At 44.3% G+C, this 11,567-nt stretch overlaps 1 protein-coding gene across 1 annotated transcript in view; it reads left to right on the top strand.

Annotated features, from left to right (window-relative positions):
• Positions 1 to 849: 849 nt before the first annotated feature.
• LOC147121773 (4-trimethylaminobutyraldehyde dehydrogenase-like) overlaps positions 850 to 11,567 on the top strand; it is a 33,416-nt gene continuing 22,698 nt past the window's right edge. The window contains exon 1 of the mRNA XM_085982266.1: positions 850 to 1,314. Within this exon, the coding sequence (XP_085838392.1) occupies positions 1,146 to 1,314 (169 nt within the window). The 5' untranslated portion in view covers positions 850 to 1,145. The remainder of the gene's footprint in view (positions 1,315 to 11,567) is intronic.

The raw sequence follows: 11,567 nt of genomic DNA, 5'->3' as shown, positions 1-11,567 counted from the left end.
AGTCTCGAGACTGGGGTACAGAGGCATGCTCAAGGCTTATATACAGGTGTGGTCACTGCCGGTACTACAGTATATACAGGAACTGTAAAAGTAGTTCTCTCTTAAAGGTAGATACACTACACTAACCAGTCTGCCATGTGGGGCCTTGTCAAAAGCCTTGCTAAATCCATGTAGACTACATCAAACGCACTACCCTCATTGACCCTCCTTGTTACCTCCTCAAAAAATTAAATCAAGTTAGTCAGACAGGACCTTCCCTTAAGAATTCCATGCTGTCTTTGATTAATCCTTGCCTTTCTAAATGACAAATTAATACTGTCGCTCAGAATTTTTAAACACCCTCATGTTTAAATCCCCACATGGCTTTGCCCCTCCCCATGTCTGTAACTTCTCCAGCCCCAGAACTCTCCAGTCCTATGACTCTGGTCTCTTGTGCATTCTCCCCTCCCATCACCCCACTTTTGGCAGCTATGCCATCAGTCGTTTAGGCCCACGCTCCGGAATTCCCTCCGAAAGTCCACCTCCCCTCCATAAATCTTTCTTTGGCTCGGGGTCCAGTTCTGTCTGATTACACTGTCTATGAAGCGCCGCTGCGCATTTTTCAACATTAAAGGGGCAGTATAAATGCAGATTGTTCTTATTTTAAGTAACGCTAACATAACACGCCTGTTTGGGAAAAGAAGTGAATTTTGTACAGCATTAATGACTACAAGAAGAAAATATTGTGAAAGATTTAAAAATAAGTGCAGTTTAACAGTGCAAAATAATAAAGTGAATTCACGAAATGGCAATGTGCATTGCAGACACAAATCAGGGTCATAACATCTCCCTCCAATGACAGAGAGGGGGAGGGAGTTGCTTCCGCTGATCTGGCCTGACGGGAGAGAGACATAGAAAGTCTGTTGTGCGTCCATTTAATGATAAATTGCTGCAAACTTCAATTAATCGTTTGCATTTAAAAAAAAACTTGTACACTTGCCGTAAACATTTGCAAATAAAAATAGCATAAGTTCCGGCTGCAGCGGTTTCCTTTGCTTTTTGTTGGACTTTGCTTTAACTTCCAACACATTTGCAAGTCGGTTCTGGGCTGGGGCTCCTCTCCCCCCTCTCTCTCTTACTGAAGCATATTGGCCAGGCCTGCTGGCATGGAGATCCTCCGCACGCGTCTGATTTCAATTCCTCTGCTCCGCGCCGCCTCCACCGGCGCTTTCTACCTCAAGGAGCCGCTGAACTACCGGCACGGGGGCCGAGTGCAGCCGGGCAGAGAGGACGGGGACGGCAGCAGGAGCGAGAAGGTGCATGAACCTGCCTCAGGTAAAGCGGCTGCTGTGGGGGCGGGGGATATTTACTCTTTTATTAATAGCTGCCGCCAGCCTACCCAGTATTGTAATTGTTGAAAGATGATCTGAAATGATAATTGAGTTCAAAATGTTCACAGGGTGGCCTGAGTACTGTACTAAACTGAACTTAATAGGGACATTAGTACCATAGCAAAATACTGCAGATGCTGGAAATCCGAAATAACAACAGAAAATGCTGGAAAAACTCAGCAGGCCAGGCAACATCTGTGGAGAGAAATTTGAGTTGACGTTTCGGGTCGAAACCCTTTTTCAAAACTGGAAAGAAAAGAAAATAGATCAAAGGCAGGGCTGCGATCGACTCCTCTGTCACCCCAAACAGCCCTTCCCCTTCGCCTGGCACCTTCCCGTGCAAGCGCAGGAGATGTAACACCTGCCCCTATACCTCCCCCTTTCCCACTGTCCAGGGCCCCAAACACCCCTTCCAGGTGAAACAGCGATTTACTTGTACTTCCTGCAATCTAGTATACTGTATTCGCTGCTCACGATGCGGTCTCCTCTACATTGGGGAGACCAAACGCAGATTGGGTGACCGCTTTGCGGAACACCTCCGTTCAGTCCGTAAGGGTGACCCCGAGCTTCCGGTCGCCTGTCATTTTAATTCACTGCTCCATTCCCACTCGGACCTCACCATCCTTGGCCTCTTGTATTGTTCCACGGAAGCTCAACATAAACTCGAGGAACAGCACCTCATCTTCCGATTAGGCACTTTGCAGCCTTCCGGACTCAATATCGAGTTCAACAATTTCAGATCATAACCTCAGCCCCTATTACTTTTTTACTTATAATTTTTTCCACCCCTTTGTTTTGGGTCTTCCTTTCCCCACCTCCCCCCTTTCCTTTTGTTTCTCTCTCCCATCTGGCAGCTGTCTCTTATCCTGCCAGTACACTTCACACCTAATTTCAGCCGTCTTTTGTCTCCACCGGCCTATTACCATCTCGTCTGGTTTTGAATACCTTTTATTGTTTCTGTTACTTCTTTTGTTCGATCGCAGCCCTGCCTTCGATCTATTTTCTTTTCTTTCCAGTTTTGAAAAAGGGTTTCGACCCGAAATGTCAACTCAAATTTCTCTCCACGGATGTTGCCTGACCTGTTGAGTTTTTCCAGCATTTTTTGTTGTTATTAACAGGGACATTGCCTGACAGTGCTGCTCTGTAGCTGCAGTGTTTTGTTGTGAATATAGGAGGTGTCTTCCTGCCCTTACTATCTGTAAGTAGTCTTGTCATAGGGCACTTGCACTGCTTGGTATAGATCACTTTATAAACATACAAAATTTGCATTATAATTCCAGGCAAATTGGCATGACTTTGGGATTTTTGGCTAAAGCCATGAGACTGACTCGAAGTAACCTTGCACCATTTTGACTTTCGTGCTACAGTAGAATTGCAATTGGTACAAAGTCAACTGTTTTAAATTTCAAAAGAACGTCAAAGTGCCCAACTTTACCATCTTTGTGTTTCTGGTAGCGACAGACAGCCACGTTGGCTGTTGCTAACATTGTGCAGTGTGCTTGAGTTTTAAGTACATGTGTACGGAGCTCTGGATTCTCCTGCCCACAGGGCAGGGTGCTGGCAGTGGTATAACCAGATCCTTCTGTCTTGCTCTGATAACAGGTACTGCTTCTAACAGTCTTAACTGAACTATAACTCCAACATTAAAGGAGTCATACCGCCTTTACTGTGGAGTTTCTGGGCAGCGCCAGTTCCTGCAACAGTTGGAGCAGAAACCCATTGCACCTGTGCTTATAGTGTTGTGAAAATTCTGTTACTGTTTGAACCACTGAATCCAAACAGTTTGGACCGTCTCAACCCTGAGACCACCACCATCATTGCATTGGTGGTCAAGTGGCAGAGCAGCATTGCATTGCTTCCAGTGTAGCATATGTTCAACGTGTGAGGGCACCTCAAGGTAGTCTCGCACCCGGATTTAACTGACATGAGTCCAACCACAGTGGCTCGCATGCTCACTGTGCTATAACAGCATCTTTTTATGAGTATTATATCAAAATAGCGTGAGGGTACCTCAAAGCAGTCTCACACCTGGCGCCAACGGATGTAAGCCTGGGGTGTTCTGGTTTCCTTTAAGACTTGTGAACATAGGAAAATGTGGACTGAAAAAGGCCAGCTGTGATGCCTTGTGCATCAGGTCAAGAGACTTCCTACCCCCCCAGGTGCCATGTAGTCTCCTGGGAGAGATCAAAAACCAGATCAAAAACCCAAGGCCAATTAGGGGCAAACAATCTAGAAAACTCCTTTCCAATCCCTATAGGCGATCAAAACTAGTCCAGGAGATCACATTGACTGTGACTTGCATGAATTGATGCCTGCCTCTTGTACAGTGCAAACTCCGCGAGGAACAGGAACAGGCCCAGCTCCCTCTTGAAGGTACACTGTGCATCCTTCTCATCCAAGGGCACAGTCCCCGACTCCAACAAGCTGCTAGAGAGGAGGGCAAGGTGCTCGCAAAGCACAAGTACCAACTCGTTAAAGACCCTCGGGTGGATATCATCTGGCTCATTTAAATGCATCCCGATCTATTTTAAGGTTTCCAGTTCTATTTAAGATGATGGGCATTTATTTTAACATTTACAATTTGATTAAAGACTGATGCGAAGTAATCATTTCATACCTCTGCCATCCCGAGAGTCCATGTGGACCTGTCCCTGGGAACTTTCAGTTGCCCTACACAGTCTTTAACATGACCTCTAACTTCTAACGGAGCTAAAAATGTTTTTGTTGATAGTCTAATTTGCCTTTGTACATGACTCTCAGACACCATGACTTAGTCTTGCCATGTGCTCTTCTTTTGACTTTAGGGACATACATGCTTTTTTGTGCTTTAATAAACTCTTAAAAGATTTGCCAGTTGTCTATAGTATCGGTAGCATTCCCACTGAGTAGAGTTAAGCAGTTGACCCAATTTAAGTCTTCTGCCATTTTAGTAAAACTAACCCTTTTAAAATCTAGAATTAACTAGAGATTCTTAGTACCTAGAATTTTACTAACCAATTGAATTCGAATAATATTGTGGTCACTATTGCTCAGCAGAACGTTCTTATGATCCCATGACCAACTTTCATCTCATGGCTGATTGTGTGACATTACTGGCACAAGAGGCCTGGAAATTCCTCAGTGGGTGCAACCTGGAAGTTAGGTCCGAAAATGTGCCCATTCTCCCGATGTCCCGTTACGCTCAAATTTTCTGTCAATCTCATTAGAATACGACTGAACATAAAAAATGGTCGAAAACAGCATAAACAATTGGGGCCTAAGGAAAGTGCTGAACCCACACCATATAGTTCTCTTCTTTAAGTTTGAAAATTGAAGTTTCAGCTCCTTCACCCATCATTCATGCACGTTTGAGGAACTTTATCTGTTTGAATCTTGGAGTCTGTTTGGAACTTCCAAGAGATGCAGTTCAGACTAGTGCAGATCTCAGTGGTCGGAATATAAGAAAAGAAACTGCATGTGTAAAAGATATTTTTATAAAAGAATGGCTTAGCATTCTTAGCATAGCTTAGTAGTTTAAACCTAAAACAAGGTCCGGTGTTGCGATACTTTACCACTTGTTGAAGACTGGAAAAGGATCCTGCGGAGGCCTAGGATAAATCCAGCGGCTAAAATAATTAATAGAAAGGCTGTTCTGTTTGTTGTGGGGGGGGGGGGGAACGGTGCCAAAAGTTTACTTAGATGTCAAGGCTAGTGAAAATACTCGTGAAGGCATAACAAGCTGAGACTTGCCTATGAGAGTGAGCTAAAATACAAAAGCTGAAAAACCTAGAGTAAGAAGGATAGAGAAGATGCCAAAAGTGTAATGGTGACATCTGGAGTGGAGTGTGGAAAGCCCTACCATGTGGTGGGCTGTTTACTGTTAGCAAAAATGAGAGTGTATGGAATTGGAGGCAACCTGTTGGCTTGGTTTGGGAATTGGTTAGGAGGTAGGAGACAGAGTAGGGATAATGTGAATGACTCAGGATGTGATTTGTGGTGTTCCCCAGGGCTCTGTACTGGGGCCACAGCTTTTCACTATATATTTATAAATGACTTGGATGAAGGATTAGAGAGCTGTAGATCTAAGTTTGCTGAAAACACTAAGTTAGGTGGAACAGTAAATAGTGTAGATGGGAGCAGAAAGTTGCAAAGGAACATTGATAGAATAAGTGAGTGGGCAAAACTGGCAGATGGGGTTCAATGTGGCAAAGTGTGAGATCATCCACTTTGGACCTCAAAGACAGATCAGAGTACAGGAAACTTTGCGATATCCGGGACCGGCGTGATGCCGATCTATGAAAACTTCCGGACAGACCAGCGCTAATGTTGAAGGATACGGAGGTTTTCATCTCTGTATCTGACAACAAACACTGTTGCTTAGCAACAGCTTGTAAACAGTCGGCCTGTACCTTGGAAGCGTCTCTGTAGCTTAGCAACAGCTTCAGAGAGGCTTTCCAGAGACTGACTGTTTAAAAAAAAAAAATGCTAGGAGAAGAAAAAAAAAAGAAAAAAAACCTAACAAAACGGCTGCTGATTTCTGCCGTTAGATCGAGGTTTCCGGCCATACAACCTCCGGATAAACCAAAGTTTCTTGTATTTTCAAAATGGTGAGAAGCTAGGAATGGTGGATGAGCAGAGAAATTTAGGGGGTCGAAGTACAGAAATCACTAAAAGCTAGTGGACAGGTACAAAAAATAATTTAAAAGGCTAATGGAATGTTGGCCTTTATCTCAAGAGGGCTGAATACAAAGGGCTGGAAGTTGTGTTACAGCTGTACAGAGCTCTGGTTAGACCCCATCTGGAGCAACTGCATTAGGTTCTGGGCACCGAACCTCAGGAAGGATATATTGACTTTGGAGGGGGTGCAGCACAGATTCACCAGAATGATACAAGGGCTTAAAGGATTAAATTATGAGGATAGGATGCATAGACTAAGCTTGTATTCCCTTGAATATTTAAGATTAAGGGGTGATCTAATTGAGTTGTTTAAGAAGATCAAAGGAGTTGATAGGGTAGTTAGAGAGAAACTATTTCCTCTGATTGGGGGGGGGGGGGTCCAGAACAAAGGGGCATGAGCTTAAAATGAGAGCTAGGCCATTCAGGGATGATGTCAGGAAGCACTTCTTCACACAAAAGGTAGTGGAAATTTGGAACTCTCTCCTCCAAAAAGTTGTTGAGGCTGAGGGGCAATTGAAAATTTTAAAACTGATATTGATAGATTTTTGTTAGGCAAGGATATTGAGGGTTACGGAACTAAGGCGGGTAGATGAAGGTTTGCTACAGATCAGCCATGATCTAATTGAATGATGGAACTGGCTCGAGGGGCTGAATGGCCTACTCCTGTTCCTATGTGTACCTAGACTTCAAAAAACATTTGACAACAGTACCACGTGAAAAGCTAAAGGTCAAGCTCAAAGCTGTGGAGATTTAAGTAAATCTTGGAAATGGATAAGAAATTAACTGAAAGATAGGAAACACCGGGTACTTGTTAGAGGCGCTAGATTAGTCTACAATCTTTATCAGTGACTTAGATGAGTGGACCGAGTACAATATATCCAAGTTTGCTGATGATACAAAGCTAGGTGGGAAAGTAAGCAAGAGGTTGCAATGGGATATAGACCAGTTAACTGATTTGGCAAGAAGTTGGCAGGTGGCGAACAGGGCTTGGTGCTCATTAGGATATGGGCAGCAGAGTTTTGCATATGTTCAAGTTTATGGAAGATGGGCGGCCAGCCAGGAGAGTGTTTGCTTAGTCGAGTCTGGAAGTAACTAGTGCATGACAGGCTGAGGCAAGGGTGGAGACGGGCAATATGACAGGGTTGGAAGTAGGCAGCCTTGGTGATGGAGAGGATATGGGGTCAGGAGCTCAGCTCGGGTTCTGATAGGATGCTGAGGTTGCGGACAGTCTGGTTCAGTCTGCGACTGTGGCCAGTTTGAGGGATGGAATTAGTAGCGAGGGAACAGTGTTTGTGGCAGGGCCGAAGACAATGGCTTCGGTCTTCCTAATATTTAATTGGTGGAAATTGCAGCTCATCCAGTAATGAATGTCGGACAAGCATTCGGGCAACACAGGTAGTGGAAGGGTTGAGAGAGGTGGTGGTGAGGTAGAGCTGGGTGTCGTCATAATTTGTTAGCGGATGTAATTTGTGACTTTGATTAGAGCCATTTCAGTGCTGTGGCAGGGGTGGAAACCTGATTGGACAGGTTCAAACATGTAGTTGCGGGAAAGATGGCATGGATTTGGGAGGCGACGACATGTTCAAGGACTTCGGAAAGGAAGGGAAAGTTGGAGATAGGGCGGTACAGAGGGGTCGAGGGAGAGTTTTTTGAGGGGGGTGATGATGGCCGATTTGAAAGTGAGGGAAACAGCACCTGAGAAGCAGGAACTGCTTACAATATCAGCTAACCTGGGGGCCAGTAGGGGAAGTGCCCTAATTTAGCTTCATTTCATTTAATTCAGACTGCAAATAGATCATTTTTTTCAAGTCAAATTGTCAGTTTATGGCAGTTAGATTGGCGCAAGAAGAATCGAGTGAGCATTAGTGAAGATGCCACATCAGTTTAATAGAGCCCCTCGTAGTTACACTGGAAATCGGGCCTCAATCCTGAGCACCTTGCCGGCAGGCCCAATCAGGACAGCAGTTGGAGAAAGCGGACATTACAAGCATAATGCGACTGTGTGATGCAGGTTGGGAAAGAGAGCAGCAGTGATTGCAAATGTTCTAAAGGAAGATGGTTGGTGAAGAAGATGCAGGTCCCATGTGCGATGTAAATGTTAGTGGATGGCGCAGAGGTTCTGCATTGTGCATGTTTTTTATGTGGCACAACATAGTTAGCATAATTTCCTACATTACAGCAGTGATTACACGACAAAAGTACTTCATTGGCTGTAAAGCGCTTTGGGACGTGCTGAGGTCGTGAAAGGCACTATATAAACACACGTTCTTTCTTTTTCAGACTGCCTGTTTATATTTTTGTTTCCCTTAACTTTCTCCGTTCCTCTCCTGATGGCACTGCCTTATGCCAGGATATAAATACTGCAATTTGGGCTCGACTAGTCACAGACAAGCCCACGCTTCCTATGTGGCCTTAAGTTCAAAGGAATGAGCAGAAGCAAAAGTCAAACAACAGCATATAGATAAACTACAGTATTGCAATTGTAGTTACAAGAGTCCAAACCTAGGGATCATAAATATAAGACAGTCACTGAAAAATCCATTAGGGAATTCAGGCACGAGCTCTTTACCCAGAGAGTGGTTAGAATGTGGAACTTTTTACCACATGGAGCAGTTGAGGTGAACAGGATAGATGCATTTAAGGAGAAGCTAGATAAGCACATGAGGGAGAAAGGAATAGAAGGATATGCTGATAGGGTTAGATGAAGAGGGATGGGAGAACGCTCACATGGAGCATAAACACCAGCACAGACCAGTTGGGCCAAATGGCCTGTTTCTGTGCTGCAGATTCTATGTAAAAGCATAAAATATCTCGGTTCTCATGAATCTTGGAAGTAACGCTCTTAATTTGGACCAACATGATGCAAAGTTGCAATATGGAATCCGCTATTCCCGGACTGTGCCAATACTGGCCACCCCTCCTTCCCCATTCCCTGCCAGCTTGGTAGATGCCTTGCCAAATACAGATTCACTTAAGACTCATTGATACATAGCCCCAATTTTACCCCCTCTTTGCTTTGAAGTTTGGTCTGGGACAAACATTGTCAACCAAAATAGTGTTCAGAAGCACAGAAACAGTTACATTTCACACCTCTGAAACAAAGAACTTGTGACAGAGTGATAGCCCTCTCTTTCCCCCCCCCCCATCCCCATCAGTGGGTTGGCCAGCACTATTAATGTTGGTTATTTATGATGCTTGTTAAAGAACCCATTTTGAAATTACCTTAACACATGATTTTCCTGTAATAGAGATACAGTCCTTCCAGGGAGCAAAGGAGGTATTTTCAACTTATCGTTATACTGCCAAGCTGTGAATTTCCCACAAAGAAATATCAGAATTATAATTTTTTATGATTTTAAGCTAGACTGGCTTCTGATCCAACACAGCAATTCCACAGTTACTAACTTCTCAAGGGGCTCTTCTGGACGTGATAGCCCGGAGAGTAAGTAAATAGGAGTATGATAACCCGGAATGATTGAGAAACTGAGTTAACATTTCAGGTCGATGACCCTTCATCAGAACGGTTCTGAGTGAAAGGTCATCGACCTTGTTAAGTATGTGTATTGTATTGAACAATTAACACAAAGACTTAAACGTATAACTCAAACAGGTCTTTACTGGTTGGAGGTAGGGACTATACGTAGGTCTTTACTTCATGCCCACAGGTGGGAACTGAGGGGAGATCAGTACCCACAGTACTATTTATACCCCTATGGCCAGGAGTGGTACTGCGTATCACTACGCCCTACAAGTAGTGCAGTCCTGTCCATAGGTTCAAAGTAGCACACATATTACATACACAACATTCCTCCCGTCTTAGCTTTACAGTCATCTCCCCATTTAACATAACGTAATAACATATATACATATATAACTTCAGGGTTACATAACAGAATAACATAGATACATAGATAACTTCATGTCAAAACAGATCACAGATTCAGTCTCTGCGGAAAACAGTTCACAGATTCAATCTCTGTGGTGTAGTCGGTTCACGTTGCTGGAGTGACTCATTCAATAGTCCTTCCATGGATTTAACAGTTTGAACTTCCGAACTGAATTGGCTCCGTTCGGAGGGACCACGTGTGTGATCTGGTAGAGGTAATAATGGTTCAGATGGGTCATCTTCTGTTTCGACTTTTCCTTTTCTGCTTCTTGGAGACTCTCTGGGCTCCACTGTCAGCTGCCAGCTGCATGCGCAGTTCCTCCTTCTCTTCCTTTTTCCGTAGTAGAGCCACCTTCTCCCGATGTTCCGTAGACTTTCGGTGCTCCTCCATGATTTCTGTATGGTGGGAGTCGAAGTTACAAGTTGGGCAGGACAGGACATAGTAATATTCGGTGTCGTCCTGATCTAGGCCAGCGAGAGGGTCTTCTATTTCCTCCATACCCAGCTGGGCGTTAGCCAGCTTTTGTTCCAAGTCCAGACATCTTTCCTGAAGAGACTTCTTCATGTGTACCTCTTCATCCAGCTTTTTCTGGGCTTTCAGCAAGTCGTTTACTAATGACCTCATTTGAGATTTTACTACTTCAACTTCTTTTGGAGATTGATTGATCGGACTATTCAATCCCTCTACCGGAGCAGCTGTTTCAGCGGTCTGTTGTTCTACGTTGACGTGAGTCAGCGTACTTTTGGCATCCAAGGGCTGCTCTGTTGCAGTCATCTCAGTCTGTGTTGCCACCTCAGCTCTTCCAATAACCTTTGAGAGCTCCGAACCCCTTTCGTTTGAATATTGAAGTTCGTGTTCAAGTTTTTCCCATTTCAGAGTCCTGTCCTTCAGCATATGCAGGAGTTGGCTGACCGTTAACTCCTCTGACATCAGACGTTTTGTGTGCTCCTGCTCCATTTGCTCCAGCAGCTGCTTCTGTTGTCTTTCCAGATGTTCCCACTCTATATCAAAGAACTCTTTCGTTGCATTCATCTCTTGCTCAAAACGGCGAATCATTTGTTCTAATTGCTGTTGCAGTTTGAAATGGAGTTGAGTTCGAGCCCGGTGTCCCTCAGAAATGTGCATGTCAGTAGACTGGACAGACTCAGAATTCTCTATCTCAGTGGAATTCTGTGCTGAAACTTTGTCTTTTGCACACGGGTTGGTCTTACCATCATCCGTTCCAGAGTCTGGGTTGATTATGTTCACCGAGTTCTCACTCGTTATTGTTTGTAGGAAATGCCAGTCGATATTCATTTTCCTAATCCACTCCCGTCCTAGTAGTGGAGGACCTCCTTCAGATAGCACATATAAGTCCATTATTTGACTTTCTTCGCCCTTGTGGACCACTGTGACCTCAATTTTCCCGATGGGGTACACTCTTTGCCCCGTGTATGTTTTCAGTATGAGCTCTGTATCCTGTAGGGGAATATGTTGGAATAACCTTCCATAATCTTTCTTATTTATGACCGTCAATGCCGATCCAGTGTCCAATTCCAGTTTTACTTGGACTCCTTCTATCTGCAGAGTAACCCAAATTGTCTGGAGGTCTGCACCCTTACCAACGTTGAGTACCCTTAAGCTAGCCAGTTCAATACTGCTTAAGCCAGCCAGT

The sequence above is a fragment of the Somniosus microcephalus genome, chromosome 3 (genome assembly GCF_052327205.1).
Source record: "Somniosus microcephalus isolate GS21.2 chromosome 3, FLI_Smic_1.0, whole genome shotgun sequence".
In the NCBI taxonomy this organism is placed as follows: Eukaryota; Metazoa; Chordata; class Chondrichthyes; order Squaliformes; family Somniosidae; genus Somniosus; species Somniosus microcephalus.
This window is presented reverse-complemented; position numbering and strand designations above follow the sequence as displayed.